The 20,651-nt window shown below is 38.7% G+C and overlaps 2 protein-coding genes across 6 annotated transcripts; one reads left to right on the plus strand and one right to left on the minus strand.

The window, feature by feature from the left end:
* Positions 1-5,290: 5,290 nt before the first annotated feature.
* Positions 5,291-7,464, plus strand: klf10 (Kruppel-like factor 10). Of its 2 annotated transcripts, XM_027174016.2 has the most exons (4): positions 5,329-5,450; positions 5,571-5,597; positions 5,841-6,408; positions 6,712-7,464. In XM_027174016.2, exons 3-4 carry the CDS (start codon positions 5,856-5,858, stop codon positions 6,987-6,989), a joined length of 831 nt encoding a protein of 276 aa, XP_027029817.2. In that variant the 5' UTR covers positions 5,329-5,450; positions 5,571-5,597; positions 5,841-5,855; the 3' UTR covers positions 6,990-7,464. The 2 variants fall into 2 exon arrangements, with proteins under 2 accessions (XP_027029809.2, XP_027029817.2); XM_027174008.2 differs by lacking the exon at positions 5,571-5,597 and having other exon boundaries at positions 5,291-5,450.
* azin1a (antizyme inhibitor 1a) lies at positions 7,308-17,220 on the minus strand. Of its 4 annotated transcripts, none has more exons than XM_047808632.1 (12): positions 17,072-17,220; positions 15,133-15,252; positions 13,600-13,790; positions 13,252-13,425; positions 12,809-12,981; positions 11,676-11,810; positions 11,396-11,477; positions 11,188-11,262; positions 10,350-10,515; positions 10,012-10,127; positions 9,382-9,584; positions 7,308-9,197 (listed from the first exon to the last, which is right to left on the minus strand). In XM_047808632.1, the coding sequence occupies exons 3-12, from the start codon at positions 13,699-13,701 to the stop codon at positions 9,083-9,085; spliced, it is 1,341 nt and encodes a 446-aa protein (XP_047664588.1). In that variant the 5' UTR covers positions 13,702-13,790; positions 15,133-15,252; positions 17,072-17,220; the 3' UTR covers positions 7,308-9,082. The 4 variants fall into 4 exon arrangements, with proteins under 4 accessions (XP_047664588.1, XP_047664589.1, XP_047664587.1 ...); XM_047808633.1 differs by having other exon boundaries at positions 15,133-15,255; positions 17,072-17,215; XM_047808631.1 differs by lacking the exon at positions 17,072-17,220 and adding an exon at positions 16,057-16,290.
* Between the last annotated feature and the right edge of the window lie 3,431 nt (positions 17,221-20,651).

A 20,651-nucleotide genomic window follows, 5' to 3' on the forward strand; every position in this document is an offset into this window, starting at 1 on the left:
ACTGTATAACAGACAGCTCTTTAATTACTGTGAATATCTGGATCATTATAAGATCCCTGTAACTGCTAAAGGAGTTTGCAGTAATATTTGATGCCATTCCTAGTGATCTTATTCTTAGTGATCTTAGTGACTTTTATCAGGCAATATATAATCTGAGATTATTCCCTTATATACAGATCAGTTAAGTATTAACGGTGTGAAAATGATAGATAAAAAATGTTATAACTTTTATAGAAAAAAAATTATGTCGAAGTACATTATTGCCTCAATGCAAACCTTTTTGGCGGAGTCACACATGCAAGTCACAAGTAAGTCTCAAGTCATGAATGTCAAGTTAAAGTCAAGTCGAGTCTTTTTTCATATTTGTCAAGCAAGTCTCAAATTTGCGACTTAAGTCTGACTCGAGTCAAGTCGAGTCCCCCATCTCTGAGTCATTTAACTCAAGTCCGAGTCAAGTCTCAATTCATGAATGTCAAGTCAAAGTCAAGTCGAGTCTTTTTTTAATATTTGTCAAGCAAGTCTCAAGTCTCAAATTTGCGACTTAAGTCTGACTCAAGTCAAGTCATATGACTCAAGTCCCCCATCTCTGCCTTTTTGAGATGGAAAGAGAATGGAAAGAGGTCTGGTGTTTACCTAGTAAACACTGCCTCACCAATAAAAGTTTAAGAAATTAGATATAAGGTTATTCGTTTGATTCCTCCAGAGAGACAATCAGTCTCAAGATTTTTCAGAGACATGGAGACTACACGCGTCTTTTGTCATTCAGAAGAAGTATCCATAATACACTTATTTTTTTAAATGCATATTTACCCAATCGTTTTGGATAGATATTGAATATCTAATATTCAAATTCACAAAATTAAAGATTCGACTATCTGGTAAAGATAGAATTTTGTTATATAAAAATAATATTTTGGAGCAAAATTTGGTGATTAACTTAATTTTTTTAAAAGGTGACGTGACATACGGCTAAGTATGGTGACCCATACCCAGAATTCGTTCTCTGCATTTGACGCATCCAAAGTGCACACACACAGCAGTGAACACACACACAGCAGTGAACACACACACAGCAGTGAACACACACACAGCAGTGAACACACACACAGCAGTGAACACACACACAGCAGTGAACACACACACAGCAGTGAACACACACACAGCAGTGAACACACACACAGCAATGAACACACACACAGCAATGAACACACACACACCCGGATCAGTGGGCAGCCATTTATGCTGCAGCGCCTGGGGAGCAGTTGGGGGGTTTGTGCCTTGCTCAAGGGCACCTCAGTCATGGCCGGCCCGAGACTCGAACCCACAACCTTAGGATTACGAGTCAGACTCTCTAACCATTAGGCCACGCCTTGCCCCAAAGCCCAATAGTTATGTATGGAAAATATCACATACACAAACATAAATGGAATAATAATAAACCTAACATTATATTATTTAAAATTGAACTTAAGCATTATATTGAGGCCCTAGAAGTGCAACGGATGTATAGAATTTTTGAATCCTTTTCTTTTTGGAACACTTTGTACGTTTTGTTTTCACTGTATAGTTTTTTTTTGTTTGTTGTTTGTTTGTTTTATTGTTGTTGTTTTTATTTCTGTTGTTTCCTTTGATGCTATTATAAATGTAATACATAATAGTTGAACACACTGTGATCCTCTGTATGTATATATATGTATATATTTTATATATTGTTATTGTTCTTGTTATGCAATAAAAAAATATATATATATATATATATATATATATATATATATATATATATATATATATATATATATATATATATAAAATGTTAAACAAAATTAAACAAAGGATAAAAATGAAGCTGGGATGAAAAGGAAAATTTGTGAATTATTTTCTGTGTTGTTTTTTTTTTGTGTGCATACACTAGTGAATTCGAAGTGTACTCGGGTTTCCTCCCTCGGTCCAAAGACATGCATGGTAGGTTGTTTGGCATCTCTGGAAAATTGTCCGTAGTGTGTGAGAGAATGAGTGTGTGTGTGCCCTGCAATGGGTTGGCACTCCGCCCACGGTGTATCCTGCCTCGATGCCTGATGACGCCTGAGATAGGCACAGGGTCCCCGTGACCCGAGACGTTCAGATAAGCGGTAGAAAATGAATGAATGAATGAATGAATGACAGTGTTTAAAAAATGAAAAAAATATATATATATTTTATCATCATATTGAACAGGCTAAGGGAAAAAAAACACATTCTAGTAATAACAAGAAAAATAGAATAATTAGAATAACATGACATTTATCAAATAATGTCTAAGTCTATTATCACAAGATTAAATGCAACAATAAACAGATAAAAATATCGCTGTTATATATGCTGTTATGTTAGATCATATCACGCAACATCTACGCTGAATATTTTCCTATAATAATATAATGTTACATATCTAAACTTCTCGAAACCTAGTAGTGTTGTGTTTGTTAGCTGGGAACATATTAAAAAGGTTATACACCCAGTCGAACATCTATTTTCCCATCGACATAATGAAAAACGATGGAAGAACGATATGGACACGGAGGTGTAGATCAGAAGCACCAGCTTGTTTTGCAGATCCTTAATACAGGTGTTTGGACTCGCCTTCAATCCCTGGCTAAAACAAGTAGGTCTGAACCAAACCTGCTTAACCAAACACAAAACCCATTGTCATTTGGGTGTTAGTCATTACGATATAATCACAGTAACCCACAGGTCATTGATTAGATTTGATATTATGTCAAAAGTAAAAAGACACGGGGAGATTTATTCAATCAGTCAGTCGGTCGTCGTCTTTGGTAACACCTTTATCCTGGCCCAGGAACCTAAAGATCCATGCACACACACACATTTACACACTCATTCACACCTATTGACAATTTAGAATAACTAATCTAACAGATTTTGGGAGGTTGGAGGAATCCAGAGAACTGGGAGGAAACCCACCAAGACAAGAAGTGTGTGCTAATTGATATTTAGACGCAGAAAAATGGCATAGGGCAAAAAAACAGATCTCAGTATAAGACAGTTAAACTTCATCTCAGTCTTAGTAGGACTAAAACCTAATATTCATTTAAAAAAAAAAGTATTACAATTATCTATCCATTTGCTGTTCTGTTTATCCTACACATGATTGCAGGGAGCCTGGAGTGTATCCCAAGGGACTCAAGGCACAAGGTCTCAGAAACACACACAAATTCATACACTATAGACAATTCAGAGATTCCAGTCAACCTATGAAGTATGTCTTTGGACTGGGGGAGGAAAGCAGAGTACATTGAGGAAACCCTTGAGGAAAATCCATACACACAGGGCAGAGACAAGAAGTGATCCCTAACCATGGAGGTGTGAGGCAGACATGCTAACCACTAAACCACTATACCCCACTTTATGAAAGCACCCTCTGGTGGAACATCTAAATAAGTGTGGGTGTGAGGTAAGCAGAGAGAGTGTGTGTGTGTGTGTGTGTGTGTGTGTGTGTGTGTGTGTGTGTGTGTGTGTGTGTGTGTGTGTGTGTGTGTGTGTGTGTGTGTGTGTGTGTGTGTGTGTGTGTGTGTGTGTGTCCTCATCTTTACCCCTTTGTGCTACAGAGCATTCTGATGTCATATTTCCTGAAAATTATACACACTTTACAGTGAGATGTCTGAAAAGACTACTTTTGTAGCTAGTGTATACATGAAGTAGGTTTGTATTTATGTGCTTGTTCAAATATGCTGTAGTTTCTCCTTCCAAGTGACTCCTACGGAGGAAGGTCCACATTAATCTCAGACTAAATTCGTCCTTCGACTGCTCCCTGTTCGAGGGTCAACAAAGCGGATCATCTGATCTGTACATTCTTTATTTTTCTCAGGTTTTACACAAGCCTCCCATTTTATCCAGCATGCAGGAATTGAACCTCGTTGAGAGTTTAGGATCTTGCTGCTGTGCCACCAGTGACAATCTAAGGCTAATACTAATCACAAAAAAAGTCAGGAGTTCAGGAAACTCCAGTGTCATCAGGTCAGTGGGAAAGTTTTCAGGACATAGAAATGTCCACTTACTGATGTAAAAAAAAAAAAGAGGCAAAATTGTGACCTATCATTCATAACTAAGTAAAAGTGATCGCAATTGTTGACAGATTGCTGTGGTACAAGATGAATAAAACATTTCAGGATTTCCTGTTATTGAAAAAAGAACTGCTTTAACAGGAGTGGTAACAGGAAGTATGGAATACTACACTATCATCGATCATTTTCACTTCGGTGTCCTGGAGTGATATATCTTTATTTATTTACGGGTGAACTATCAGGATCTTATATTCAGAATAGTTTAATGAGAAAGACCTCAGAACGAATCACACTGTTGGATTACATTCCTTAAAATAATCTAACATTGGGCCTCATTTCACTGTGTACTGCAACAGCTATATATGGTTGAAATGACAATAAAAGCTAATTGACATTGACTTGACTTGACTTTGACATTGACTTGACTCGACTCGACTTGACTCGACTCGACATTGACAGGTGTCAGTATAAATCCTTGAGTTGTAATCACGTGTGTAAATGGATTTTTTTAACACAGTCCAATCACTAGATTACAATGAACATAAGAAATACACATGTAGCCTTCAGATAAAGCGAACTAGTTTTGGGAATGTTGATAATGAAGATCGCTTCATGCTGTAATGGATACGTTTGAATACATGCCTGGTGGCCAGACTAGAAAGGGTCAACATTGGTGCAGATTTTTATTCCAACCAACCGGAAGCCACAGTACTGATCTGAAAGCCAAGATCAAACGATTAAACAGGTGGAATCAGGTTCAGCTTGTGCTTAATTGGAATGAAAACCTGGACCCAAACCAGCTCTTTGCAGATAAGCTCGAACACACCTGATCTTGCATGTTCATATAAAAATATTAATGTACCATAAAAATACCAGCAATTCCAAACATTAGTTAGTATGTCTTGACAGAACATTACAAAATGACATGTCATGATGGCGAGCAGAACAAATGACAGCCAGTCAAATGGGTACCTCAGACAATGATTTATCACGAGAACTGTACATACTTTATGATTATGATTAACTGAATTACGTCTAAATGTTTGGGACGGAAGCTAATGTAAATCCACAGCAGCACAGAAAAAATGTTAAAACGTTGAGTGAAATATAACAATCTGGCAACACAGGGTTGTTATTGGTATGCTGTGCATCACGCCGGCTTCACGCCTCTGATCACGTGTCGAGTCCATTCTGATTGGTAAACGGCTAGAAATTCCTGTATCGTGATTGGTCAAAATGTGATCCGTGATCGACTCATGTGTTTGAAATGACTCAATGAGTCTGATTAATAGAACAGCAAGTTAAATGAGTGTTTAACACTTTTAAGTCTCAGAGTTTACTGTCATGGCTACATTTATTGACCCTCGTGTGTCATCTGTCCTAAATCATGTAAGTAGCCTGTTTGCATTCACCAGGAAAACTGTTTTTTTTTTGTCTAATAACTAAAACGTTCTGACTAATATTGTTCATTTTTTCTTTATTCCTTAAATATATGTTCGTTCCATCCAGATTTCACCGACTGTGACTAAATAATAGGTTAGAATAATACTCATAATTAATAATAATAATATTTTAATGCTTGTCGTCAGAGTTAGGGTTGCCAGATTGAAATAAACCACTTCTGTGTGTGTGTGTGTGTATATATATATATATATATATATATATATATATATATATATATATATATATATATATATATATACACACACATTTTGTCCATGATGTTATAGATGGTAAAATTTTGGATAAACTATATCTTTTTCCTTTTTCCTTTAACAGCCCCTTCAGTGCAAGATGGCACCACATTGTGCTCCATCAGCAGAACCGAGCCAGAGCGAAACACCTCGGTTCAATGCCATCAGTGTGATCCGTCACACATCTGATCCCCTGCATCAGGTTTCCTCAGAGACATTCGTCACCGAACCCTTTCCCATCTGCACCGTCCGGAGCCACTGCGGTGGCCCAATTGACAGCTGTTCAGAAGTAAATCTTGAAAATCTGAACTCTGTCTGGTTCAGCTCTGCCTCCAAAACCCCTCCTGACACCATCACAGCATCATCTGTAGCACTGTTCCAGATACCTCTATGTACAGTGATCAACACACAAGCTCCATCTACTGTTAATCCCCCAGTTTTAGTGGCCTCTTGTGTTCCCAGCATGGTAGTGGTGCTTCCAAAATCTCACACACAGGCTCCGGTTGTCACAAGTAAAGGTTCAAACATCGCTGTCATTAACCCTGTAGTGAAGAACCCACCACAGCATCGTTGCCACATTTGCCCCCACGCTGACTGTGGTAAAACTTATCTGAAAAGCTCCCACCTGAAAGTGCACCTGCGTACACACACAGGTGAGGGAAGACGTAATCTCCCAAGTGGCTGTTAGTGTGTCAGCTAAACATAAACAGTCTACAGATATTAAGTATTAAAGGATCGAAGGATATTATATTAAATGCAAAACTGTTTATTTCAATTATTTTAGCCTCATAGTTTGTGTGTAACTAAGAAAACAAACACAGCTGAATACACCTTTGGTAAACAAGGCAATGTTAAATTCATCTTCTGGACTGCTTCTTTAATGGTGCTGGCAATCTACTACAATCAATTTATCACTGCTTAATGTCCCTCTTTAAATTCCTGTCTCATTCCCACAGGTGAGAAGCCGTTTAATTGTCAGTGGGAAGGATGTAAATGGAGATTCTCCCGATCAGATGAACTCTCCCGTCACAGACGCACTCACACCGGGGAGAAACGCTTCACCTGCTCCACGTGTCACCTTCGCTTTACACGCAGCGATCACCTCGCCAAACACAAGCGTCGCCATTACGTGGCCAAGACAGCTCTGGCTTGGCAGGCACATATCAGCCGGAACGGCTGCTTCCGGGCAGGAGCTCGAGCTCTCCTGCCCATCGCAATCAAACCGCAGGTCTGAATGTAGTACTCAAAGATCATGGAGGCTCATTTTAGGATTATTTACTGCACATTCTGCATCTTCTCTTTGAGGTTGGTGTGGCCAACAATGCCCTTTATATACTATGTTAAAATTATTCATGTGCAAATAATCACTAGAATTTCTTATTCAAGGAAGCTGAATCTTTTTCTCAGCGCTCATCGAGCTGTAGTCGGCTTCACAGCATAAACCTCGATCGGGCTCGGACGAAACGTTCTTAGGCTCTGTTCGTGTTCTTGAACTGCGTTCCAAGCTCTAAAGCAACATTACACTAGTTAGTGTAAAGAAGTGAACACACACTTAAGCACAATCATTTATTGATGGCGTTTTGCCAAACATACAGTAACAAGAGGTTAACATTTTTCGTCTGAGGGATTGAATTCATCTCATTCAAAATGACACTTGACTTTGTTTTGGTAAACCGGGAAGCTTGTCCATCAAGACCAACCTGCTCCAACAGCACTTACAGAAACCATATAGCACTTTCTTAAGCACACCCGACAGCATATACACATATAGTCAACGTACAACCAAAAGCTTCTAGGCATGTGCGGATAAGAAGCCACGTCTCGATATGTAACGTGCATAAACATGTTATCCTGCACAAAATATCGTCTCTTTGACTGCATTTCATTCTTAAAGAAGCTAATTACATGAGAACAGCTTAATGAGTATCTTCTTTGGACAAATATAAACTCTATGTTTTCAAAGATTGATGCAGTGCAGTTTTAATAACATGTTTAAAATGCCCAGCTATAAGCACGTCTGGGTTTGGTAGCGATATTTACCTTGATAAAATGACCAAGAATTAGTCAACACTGGACATGACATGCAAGCATAAGCAATAAATAAACACTGATTCCAACCAGCAGAAACAGCAACATCGATTTTTTTTTCCCCAGGAAAACTATTTCCATCCCTCATGGTTCACAGGCACTGATGGACATGAGCTCTTTAAACTTCTCAGTGCCAGCTGTAATTCCATTTAAACACCAAACAGTGGGACAGTGAGAAAGCTGCATAATTCAATTTCTACTGGTGCCCCATGTTGTTGGTTCTGCAGATTTGAGAAATGAAAGACACGTTTTTTTATATGATCTGGGCGTAAAGAACAAACGTGGGACATCAGGCCTACTTTACTTTTTTTTTCTGTCCAGCTGCATTTAAGAATGGAGTCTTCACTACACACAAATATGGTTTTGTGTGATGATTGTGATATGAACATCAGCACATGCCTAGAAGCTTCACATAAAAAAACAGGACGATGAGAGAAACATTTATCTGCTTTGTTATCCTGCTAAATCGAAGCCATGCAATTGTATTCAATATTGCAGTTCCGTTACAATTAAACCTTTGTAGCAATTCATTTTCACAGTATCTTCAGGAACTCTCCAAGGTCCTAAATCTTCATGGATAGGAACCATCTGTGGTCCAATATTGCTTTTGACCCACTACAATATTGCTCTGACAACTACAACAATCTTCTCGTGAAGATGGAGATATGTAGAGGATTGCGTCAGCCTCGTCAGCTCTAATGCTTTCTAGGTGTTTTACAGTCTCGTGTTCCTCAGGGAGCCTTCTAATGGCTGAACATTTCTTACGATGCCGACAAGAAAATCATCTAAAAGGGAAAGAATCATAACTTGTGCATTAAGAGCACTCAGAACATAGAGTTGGACCCAAATAATTTTAAGAATATCTGCACTGCCACCTGCTGGCTCCTCGAACACCAGCATCAGAAAATACATGGTTCTTAAAAAATTATAAGGCTTTGAATTTCAATAAATAAAACCCAACTTTATCTCGGAGGAAAATATCATATATATGCCTGTTTGTATATTTATAAAACTGAATTAAATACTCTAGCAGGTTTGTAAACAGCGCTAACCATCAATCCCGCACAAAATGACTAAACCCAATCCCAACAACATACATGACCATAAAATGCTTTTCCTCTTCATCCAATAACCTCTCTGAAACCTTGTTCATTGTATTCTGGTCCCATATAGAGTCCAGAAGGTTCTTTTTCTAATTAAATTGGCCAGCAGGGCTGCTGTAGCCCCAGAGCGGTTCTGCTAAGCTGGAGTAGAGATGGCACTCTCGCTCAGACTGGGCTTCTGAAAACATGGGACCAGAGAAAAGTTCTTCAGGGCTGTGTCCAGTATTATGCCGTAGTTTTGAATCTCGTACCTGTGTAAACAAATCAAGTTGTATAGAGTTAAAAAAAAATAATTACTTTTTTTTTAATTAAAATTATAAATGCTATCTACAAAAAAGGTAGTGACCACAAAAAAGTGACCTCAGTAAACGTTTATACAGATACATTAGTCGGCTACACCTAAGCATTTAAAAGCCTGCTACTGAAAGCTTTTACCAGTCTTGTGCAGAGATGATGAAGTGTACGGGCGGCGGCGGTTCTCCCATCACTGCGAGACTGTTGGCTCCGGTGTGGTTAAACACCAGCCAGTCTCCGACACTGAGCTCTGGGAGAAGACAGGACTCAAGCACCTGGTCCAGACCATCATTTGAGCTCCCACACAGACTGCTGGTGAAAAGCGGCTCCTCGGCAGACATTTCCTACAGCAAGACGACAAACAGCAAACCATCCATGAACTAACTCTACTCAACGTTTTCACTCAGTTCAGACACGACACGCAAAGAATCAAATCTTGGTGTTTCCTAACACATGACTGAAACATTGTACACAAACCCAACCATGATGATTTAAACAATGAAAATACTGAAAAAATCTTTTCTACTTCAGTGACTAACTGTGCTGTGAATGGACTGATCACATGTCCACATTAAACAAACATACGGTTTCGTAGAAAATACAACACTTTCATTTTATCATTTTTTTTGCTGTCCAGATGCGAATTTTATCACCGAGGAGAGGTTTAAATAGAATTAGTACAAACGTCCCTTGGGTAAACTAATCTGATCTGAATAGGGCTTATGGTTAGGTACTGGCAGTGGGTCAGAACTGAAAGTGAAAATGCTTCACCTTGAGTAGAGATGGAACAGGATCAGACTCTTCTAATAGTTTATAGGCAAAGGAGCCAAACACAGTGTCATTCAGACAGTATGTGAACTCCGGCTCATTGTTTCCAGACAGTGCATCTGAAGGGAAAAGGAAAAAATAAATAAACGTATTAGTTGACCTGTCTGTGGAGGCACGAGTGAGACAGCAACCTAATTCATTAAGACTAGCAGTTTTAACAATGACTAATTTCTTCTAAAAATGACACGTAATAAATCGCTAGATGTTGGATCTGTGTGTCAGAGAAAAAGCTTCAGGTCGTGTTAAAGTTAGTCAAATTCGAAGTTTTGCAAAGCACTAACTTTGTGCGTGATGATTGGCATTCTGAGCTGCCATTTTCTTTGAGATGACGCTCACAGCCAGTGAGAAAGCAGCAGACACATAGTAGGCTCCAGGTTCGGCGATGACAGACACACCCGTCGACTGAGGGAAGTATGCGTCCAGCATGGGCTTCAACGCTCTGTTCACCTGCAACGGAGAACAATTCAAACCAACTAAAAACAACAACAACCTGTAATTGAGAAAAAAAATAAAAATACACAAATGCACATTACATCATTCACCTGGATTAAGATAGTAACATTGGAGGAGAAAAAAAAAATCAAGTAACGAAAATTACAATTGCACATCTTATACGTGCAGTTCTGTCGTTCTTGAATCTGATCGGTCAGAAAGACTTGCTTAATTATCATAATAACAGTAATACTGAGTGTAATTGAAATCATAGGTTTATATAAATGCATTCATTCAACATGAAGAAAGAATAAAAAGTGGCTGTAAAAAGGAAAGTCTGTTTATATGCTATATGGGTTATACGTGGCAACTTCATTTAAGTTCCACATCAGATCAGAGTATAAACGGTAAAATAAATAAATAAATAAATAAATAAAAAAAAAGTCAGTTTCTTATAAATAACAAGCTGCAGGATGGTAACAGCGACCTCACAGTGGATTCATTACGCTACCCTGGAGTTGATTATTTTCCTAACATGACCTTAAAGGTTTTGTTCCATATATAACATTTTGTCCAGCAGGTGCTGCTGTTGCACAAAACCTTTGAAACGATCACATTCACCTCAAACTACTCAGCATCCTAAACGCTAGGTTGACCTAAAAGGAGTAATCTTAAGACTCACGTTACCTTTTCTAATTGAGCCTCGACTCCATCGAAGCCTCCACCAATGTCCAGAATACTCATAGAGAATCCAAGTTCAGCCTTTATAAAAACAACATAAGAAAATTATATTATATATATTACGCAGACACACAAATACAATCTAAACAAATGAATAAGGCAAGCTTATAATGCAAGACATTTCCTATCCTTTACATAACACAGTGCAACATACCCCCATGTCAAACACACAGCGTGCGTCTGAAACAGCATGAGTAAAAGCCTCAGGATCTGCGCAACAGCTGGGGATATGAAACCTAGAACAGAAAACAAACAGATCTGTCACTTACCATGCACGGACATGTGGGAACAATTATTTATACAATGCATCCTGTTACATCTCATAAATTTACAATAGGTCATTAAACCAATTATGACATGAACAGTAACCGTTTTTTAGCCGGACTCAATTAAATACGCATCAATATTGTAAAAGATCTGCGTGTGGGACTCACTTGACGCCGGTTATGTTTATGCCAAGCTCCTTTGCGCACTCCAGTAGGTGCCTGCAGTCCTTCAGGGTGCAGCCGAAGGGCATGGCTGTCTCACCGTGCTCACAGCAGCATGCCGTGTACACCTGCAGCAGCAGCCTAAAGCCAACAGAGTATTCAGAGCTAAGGATGCTGGGAGCATAGTAACTCAGAACAAAACAAAAACAAAACCCAAGTGTTAGGACACTGTATGCGGGATATATTCACCGTCCACAAGATGCCTTCATTGAATAAAAACCCTTGGAGGAACGTCGAAACAGAGAAATAATCTAAGACTGTCTTGTGATGCAACCCGACATGAAACGATTTACTGCTACCATTCCAAACCTCTTAGGCCCCGTTCACACTGCAGGTATAAGTGGCCCAAATCCGATTTTTTTGGGGTCAAGTGACCAGGTCAGACTTCTTCAGGAGTAGTGTGAAACCAGATCTGGGCCACTTCCATATGTGGTCCTGAATCAGACCCAAATCTGATTTTTTCCAATGTGGCCGCAGTGTGAACAGCCAAGGCGGATTTGATGCGACTTTTACGTCGATCTACATCGACATTCGTCACAATTATGCGCTTACAGAACGTTACAGAAACGTGACTGTTAACGTGTGTGTGTTAAGAGTGTTATATAAAGTGGTTACATGAACCAGCTCATAATGTTTGCATTGACTACATCACATTATAGCATTACATGATATGTTTGCTTGCACCAGATGATACAATACTTCCTCTATAACCTCGCCAACTTTTTTAGCGCAACGGCGTGCTGCGTGTGACGTCATCGTTATTGTTCGTTTGCGCATGCGGGTCAGAAACAGCAAACAGTTCACACTCTTATCTGATATAGGCCACATTTTAAAAGGTAATGTGTACAGCCAAACAAAAAAAATCAGATCTGAGCAAAATATCCGAATTGAGCATCAAGACTTGCTGTGTGAACATGGCCTTATTAAATGATTTAATCCTCTTAAAAATTAAATCGTGTAGTGTTTTATTATGTTAAGAAATTTCTGTGCAAAACAGGGATTCTTGCAGCGTTTAACACACAAATGGTATACATTTCTTTTTCTCAGTACATGACGATAAGGTGCACCCGGATTCTTACTTTGCATTTGGGTGGCAACGAGCGATCTTCCTCATTTCAGCCTCGTTGTCACACACCAGCAGCTGGACGCCATTTTTAGCAGCATATTTGATAAGCGAGAGTTGCTTACAGGCTCCACCCAGGATGACATCTTGAGCTGGGACTCCAAAGTTCTTTACCAACTCCAACTGGTGCTGTGAAAAATTTATTATTCCGCAGTTATCAGCAATCATACGGTGACTGAACAGTTACCCGAGCTACAGCTCATGTCAATTTGTATGTGCTTTTTGTCGAAATCACTGATTTCAAGCACATTTGTCCGATAATATTCTATAATACTCTACAAATGCCTCACTTAAAAGACACCATGCTAATAGGACATCATTAATTACCTCAAATCAAGTTATAAAGCGATTGTCTAACTCCTGTGACCTAATGGAGACATGGCAAAAGTTCAAGCTTACCTTGTTAGAGCAAACGAAGCCAGTTCCCAGTGCAGCCAGGATCTCAACCACTACAGCACTGCTGTTACACTTCACGTCGTAGAAAGGTCGAACCTGGTCCATGTGAGATTTCCATCGGACCTGCTGCCATAGGATGGCACCCAGATCCGCTACGAAGAACGCACTCTTTTGTGCCTAATTGAGAAGTGAGCACTCTGTTAACCATCTGCTTTAAAGCATCAATAAATTGCTTGGTTTTGTTTTGCAACACACAATTTATCTTTTAGCAATTCTTTACTAATTTCTAGACATTTAACACCGTGTACACATCGACATGCCGGACAATCAGACTGTCCTCTCAGTACTCACTTGAGTTTGGTCAGAGATGTGTTTGTTGATCACATCAAGGATAGCAGTGTCTCCTTCAAGCAGCTCGACAGAACAGAGCAATTCATCCAGCATCGCTTTCATCCTTATCCACAAGCCCGAGACAAAGCAGTCATAAAGCAGGTCACCTATATAGCAAAGCCCTCACAGCTCCTGGGTCCTAGTGATATCCACTGCAAGGAAAACGATTAATTAATAAATAAATAAATAATTTTATTCCCCAAACATATAATCCACTTTATAATCACGGTTACGCATTTCCTTTTTCATTATGTGTACTTACAGACCCATTTCATGTCATCACACAGTACTATAGAAAAGACAGCAACGTACAGCAATACTAATAGAACAAACAATCCTAGTGGGCTGTTTTCAAAACAGTATAAAGATAAAATGCATTTAACATTAAGGAATGCAAACACGATGCCATGTGCCGTCAGGAAAATAATCGATGACGTGGTGGTGTGATGCTCCATGACACAAAGCAGAGTCGTTTACCACCATGTCATTAAATATTTAGTCCTGTAACAACAGCACATCCCAAAGTTTCAACATCAAGAATCTCTGATAAAAGGAATTTATCCTGTCTTTCTGAGACAAAGCCATTTAATAGAAGTGAGTGGCAAACTCATTCCATAAATGTTAAATAAATGTCCCCAGACTGGAAGCATCTCCATATGGATGCTTTTGTTTTTATTTGTCCATCAGACAGAAAGAATGAATAGAGACCAGCTACTGAAATATTGCCTAAGTAAAAGCAGAGTGTTTGCCGAGACCTCGTCGTCATTCTCTTGTGAACTGATGTACAGTGATGTGAACTGTTTTGTAACTTGTGGTTTGTTTTGTGCTGCTGTTATTAGGGCAGCTGGAATCCCAGCATGCTTAGCTCTGAGAACTGTGTGTGTGTGTGTGTGTGTGTGCGCGCGCATGTGTGTTTTGCCTTTAGGCTTCTACTGCAGGTGTACAGAACAGACTGTTGTTAGCATTACAACCGAATTGAGGTGTAACCAAATCAGTGATGTGGATTACAGTACATGCCTCAAAACAATACATTTAGGCATAAATACGCACATCAGACATTTTAATCTGACTTTAGCCTGTGTGTCAGTGCGAGTCACAAATCAAGCTCTAATGTCTTTAATTACAGAAAGTCAAATTTTTTTTAAAGAAAGGCCATTATCCACTTGTTCTCCCCAACCAGTAACAAGCTTTTAGATGTGAAATTGAAATACACAAGAGTTGAAATGGACTGATGTTTACTTAATTCAAATAATAAATAAATCCACTAAAAACTGCATCAATTACTTTCTACAGCTCAAGATTCTCAGCTCATTCTTCTGATTACTTGACTACGTCTGCATTCTTATTGCAGGTGGTTCGAAATAACATGGGTGGAAGATACATTCCAGTTTTATTATCTCAATAATTGAGTCACCGGGGTTGTCAGTGTGATGCCACACAATGCAGTCTCACACTGTCACTCTAGTTTATCCCAGTTAAGCCTACTGAACTTACAGAGAAAGGTCAAAAGCCAGACCCCTCCTGTTATCAGCTAGGGTCCCAAGGGGGCTCAGCGTTGAAGTCCGACCGCTCCTGGCACAGACACGCTCCCGCACAGGTCTCAAGAGTCACAAGCTGCTGCAAGAAATGAAACAATCACACCGAGGCAATAATAGAAAGAAGAAAAAAAAAAGAAAAAAAAAGAGATTAACTTTGGCACAGTGAGTTGCAAAAGTATTCACCTCCTTTGAACCGACATGGTAGTGAGATAGATTTGATTTGAGATCGCATGACAAACATCTACAAATAATCAACAGTTGTTTTGTTGTTGTTTTTTCACATTTATTAAAAAGGTTATTTAAAGGAAATTCAAGTTTCCTTGATATCTTGAAAACTTATCTAATAAGAACGATTAAATGTTTATGTTTACTATCACAAGATTCTGTCGTTGAGATGCAGTCACAATGTAAAACAGTATTGAATGCAACCTGGCCACTTTAATAGGAACAAGGGCACGAGCAGCTGTGGGGAGCGGATATGACGCCGTCAACCAAAATGTACGAGTTTGACAGGAAAGGAGATGTTCCGGGGGAAAGAAAAGACTAGATCCAAATTCTAGATAACCAGCCACATAACTAACCAAATTCTAGTTAACCAGCCACATAACTAACCTAGTTAGCTAGTTAGTTAGTTAGTTACGTGGCTATATAACCTCCCTCACTAAGAACTCGGTGACCGCTAAGCTAGACAGCTGGATACACACCTTAAATAATATATAAGATAGTATTAAAATAATTTTATATATAATGTATATATAACTAAATAAAAGACCGTATACATTTTAAACATTGTTGTTTTTTTTTAATTTTCCGGTTACGCGCGCGCGAGCGCTAGCTGTCTGGTAGCTTAGCTTGGCATAGATTAGCTTAGCTTACTTACCTGAGAGAAATTCTCAGTAAAAGGGTTAAACCGTCTTCTCTTTTTCGGCGGAATGTTTACAAAATAGTGGGAACACCTTTAATAGAGATAAAATGACGAAGTCTGGCGGACACGGACATTTAGAAAGCACCTGAAAGTTAATATCACTATTAAGGGCGGAGAAGCTGAAACACGCCTAGCATGCTAATCGGCTACTTCCTTTTAACGTTGACGTTAGGAAAATGAGTAGGCGGGGCCATTCGGTTTTTTTTGCGTGTGTTTAAGCCAATCAGATGATAGGAGGCACGTTCCAGATGCGGTTCCGTCGACCAATCCAAGAGCGTGTGTATGAAAGCTGTTATAGGTGACAGGGAGAAGGGGCGGGGTTTAAGTTTTAAAAATGAATGAATAAATAAATAAATAAATAATTACCGCAATAAACTGTACCTGAGGTAAACATCTATTTATTACACTGCTGGTCTACTACACGTTATAAAAATACGTGCGTTCACGTTACTGTCGTGTTAAAACATGGATAATGAATTTTTAAAGTCTCTTTTTATTTTATAATAATAATAATAATAATAATAATAATAATAATAATAATAATAATAAATAATAATAATGTTTGTGGATTTGTAACAGAGATCTATATATTACCAAAAAAAATACTAAATGTTATTAATTACTAATATTTATACATCGTATATTTATAAATGTATATTAATGTACAGTAATGCATTTATACGTTAGAGGTGGGAAATGGGAAGATATATAGACAGACAGGGAGATAAATAAGCAGATAGATAGATAGATAGATAAATAAGCATACACAAATAGATAGATAGATAGATAGATAGATAGATAGATAGATAGATAGATAGATAGATAGATAGATAGATAGATAGATAGATAGATAGATAAGCATACACAGATAGATAGATAGATAGATAGATAGATAGATAGATAGATAGATAGATAGATAGATAGATAGATAGATAGATAGATAGATAGATAGATAGATAGATGGTCCTACCTGAAGCATAACATTTTTCACACATGCATGGGTTCCACACTCTGTATATATATATATCTTGCACTACACTCTGAGGTGTAGGATTATGATATGAAAATATGGTCTAGTCCAGTCTGCAAGTTCTTCTGCATATCTCACAGGTCAAGGCTTTGTGTCTAGTGTATGAGCTAAACAGATCCGGCTCCTTTATTTGAGAGCTGCTCTGAGGGAGGAGTGATGACCGCTAAAGGGTCTCTTGAAGAGAAAAAAACAAACAAACAGAGGCTTCTACTGGCTCGTGTTTTTGTGATCTTTATGTGATAAGTCTAATCGAATTGTGGTGAATTTTACATTCTCTGCAGGAGGTTCCATTAAATTACTCATTATTGAAAGTCACTGTAACCCTAGTTATACTGTATATGATTTTGCTGATGTATGTATATACCTTTAAATCTAGGTATAAATATATGTATGTATAATGTTAGTATAGAGGGTCTGCATTAATATAGTTAGTGTACAAAATCTTAGATATTCTGACATGGGAAACATGAAATTACATATTAAATAGTAATAATAATAATAATAATAATAATAATAATAATAATAATGATTTTGATAACATTTTATTGGCAAACTTATGTTTTTATTGGTAAAACTATGTGGGTTGGTTTATCTCTAATCTCTAATATCTGCAGATAAACAGTAGTCGTGTATGAAAATGTGAATCATCTGTTCTTCTGACTTTTTTGACTTTAATATGTTTGGCCGAAATCTAGTTTACTAAAAATAAATGAATAAAATTAAATTTAAACATACATTCACCCCAAATTAATTCTGATTCTCCAACATTGCTGACTCCAAATTTCTAAAACTTTTTATTATTGATACAGATTCATTAATCACTACAATGGTCCTCAGGAGAGATTCTTTTGAATATTATTAAAGAAATTAAAGTATTAAATTTTTCGTTACTTTTTTTTTACAGTCAAAGTCATTGAAGACATTAAACTATCTGGTTCTGTATCTGTACAAGTTTAAAACCATGCTGCTGTTATATGACTGGTTGAAGGATAAGTGCATGAATAACACGGTATATATAAATCTCCCACCGCTTGGTTTGGTGGTTTGACTCCCAACTCTTCCCTGTGTTTGGCACTTGCATGTGCTTCTGCTTCTACTCTTGGTATTCCAGTTTCCTCCTCCAGACCAAACGCATGACTGATTGCCATCTGTAAACTGTCCATAGTGTGTGAGTGGGTGGGAAACTGACTGCACAAATGGTTTGGCACCCCATACAGTGTGTCCCGTGCCTTGTGCCCTGTCTCCTGGTATAGTCTCCATGTCCCAGTGTAGGACAACCTGTTCAGAAAATGGATGGATGCCTATATACAGGGATGACAAAGGGTTTTTCTCAACCCAAAATTTGAGCTCACATCCATCTTGTCCCTAAAATTTAACTACACATCAATGTTAAACCTTGTGTAAACTGGATACCTTGTGTACGGGACTGTATATGGATTGCCCACTTGCATGCTTGTCAAGTAGAATAAACACTTCTAATCGAAAGAATACGTCAAATGAACCAGTGCAGCTGGAATGGGGAAGTGACACAATGCCTCTATTTGTTCGACCAGCTTCAGCGTCACATTGCCAGTGAAATTTTGTCCCTCTGGACCATACAACAAGTGTTCCGCGTTTTGTGTCGGCTCCCGCAGGACTATAAATGCCTGCATGGCTCCTAATCTTGTGTTGCATCTAAAGTGGCTCCCATTATAGCGAGATGTTTGATTACCATTGTTCTGATCAGAATAGTATCTGAGTTTGAGGCGCCTGTCGTTCGCAGGACATGTGTTTTGCCCACTGCAGGCTGTAACACCCCATGGCTTTGCATTGTGCAAGAGGAATTTGCATCTCACTCAGAATTGTTATGGCTATTCAAAACTAATGCAACTATAGACTTTCAGATTTAGGAACAAGGGACATGGTTACACAAGAAACCAAATTGAAGGAGGCAGCAGTTTAACTAATGTTAAAATTAATTAATTTATTATTTTTCGGTAACTGATGTGCTTGCAGTGGATCTCAGAGCATATCCGTATGTGCTCTGTGGGACATGTGCCCCATCCAGGGTGGATTCCCATCCAGGACATGTGCCCCATTCAGGGTGGATTCCCATCCAGGACATGTGCCCCAGCCAGGAGATGTACCCCATAGAGGGTGTATTCCCATCCAGGACATGTGCCCCATCCAGGGTGTATTCCCATCTAGGACATGTCCCCTATCCGGGGTGTATTCCCATCCAGGACATGTGCCCCAACCAGGATATGTACCCCGTCCAGGGTGCATTCTCATGCAGGACAGGTACCCCATCCAGGGTGTATTCTCATCCAGGACAGGTACCCCATCCAGGGTGTCCCCCATCCAGGACATGTACCCCATCCAGGGTGTATTCCCCATCCAGGACATGTGCCCAATCCAGGGTGTATTCCCTCCTGCTACCCAGCATTCCAAAGACCCACCATGTATCACCTGCATCCCAGACAATGATTACTGAATGAATAAATGTAGTAGTGTATTAAACTCTGTAAACAATTAACCTGCTTGACTGAACTTGACTGAAGATTAACTGTACCTGGATGTACCTGTAGGTAGCAAAATATATATAAAAAATCTTATGACCAGAAGGCTGTGTGGTTAAATCCTCGGACATTGTTTGGTCCTGAGCAAAATCCTAAATTATTTAATTTCATAAATCATTTATGCCTGGTTAGGATTCTGGATGTTGTTTTGCATAAAAGTGTCTGCCAACAGAATAAATTAATATTGAAGCAGTTTTGTTTTTTTCCCCCTTTTTTTCTATTGATGATGGAAAGATCTTTTTTGACTTTTTGGACAAAATCGTTGTATTCTCAACAACATATTTATAACTGATAACAACTCCTGATAAAACCTGGGCTGGGATAAAAAAAAACTACGCTTTAACCGACTCATCTTTATTAACATTATTAAAGAATGTTCACCATTAGCACATTCCAACGTGTCTCAAGGATGCTGATATCAGTTTGGCTTAAAAATAGACAGGCTTTAACCATAACAATAGCGCATATCTTGGGTGTTCTCTCTCATTATCTTAACCCTTTACCCTTTAAAGGCTGAACTTACCACACCTAATGTTCAGTGGGCTAAAGCAATAAAATACTGCATATCAGTGCAGACGTATATTATATTTCTCACTTTGTATCTTTAAATGGTGAGAGCAAAAAAACATGCAATGATATGGTATATGAAAATGGATGTATTAAATGCTGTTTAACATGGAAATATAAAAATGCTCGTCGGCACTGCTGAGAAAAAAATACATAGGGATTAAAAACGTTCATTCATTCATTCATTTTCTACCGCTTATCCGAACTTCTCGGGTCATGGGGAGCCTGTGCAGCCTGTGCCCCCATCTCAGGCGTCATTGGGCATCAATGCAGGATACACCCTGGATGGAGTGCCAACCCATCACAGGGCACACACACACTCTCATTCACTCACACACTACGGACAATTTTTCAGAGATGCCAATCAACCTACCATGCATGTCTTTGGACCGTGG

This window comes from Tachysurus fulvidraco, chromosome 25 (genome assembly GCF_022655615.1).
Source record: "Tachysurus fulvidraco isolate hzauxx_2018 chromosome 25, HZAU_PFXX_2.0, whole genome shotgun sequence".
NCBI classification, from domain to species: domain Eukaryota; kingdom Metazoa; phylum Chordata; class Actinopteri; order Siluriformes; family Bagridae; genus Tachysurus; species Tachysurus fulvidraco.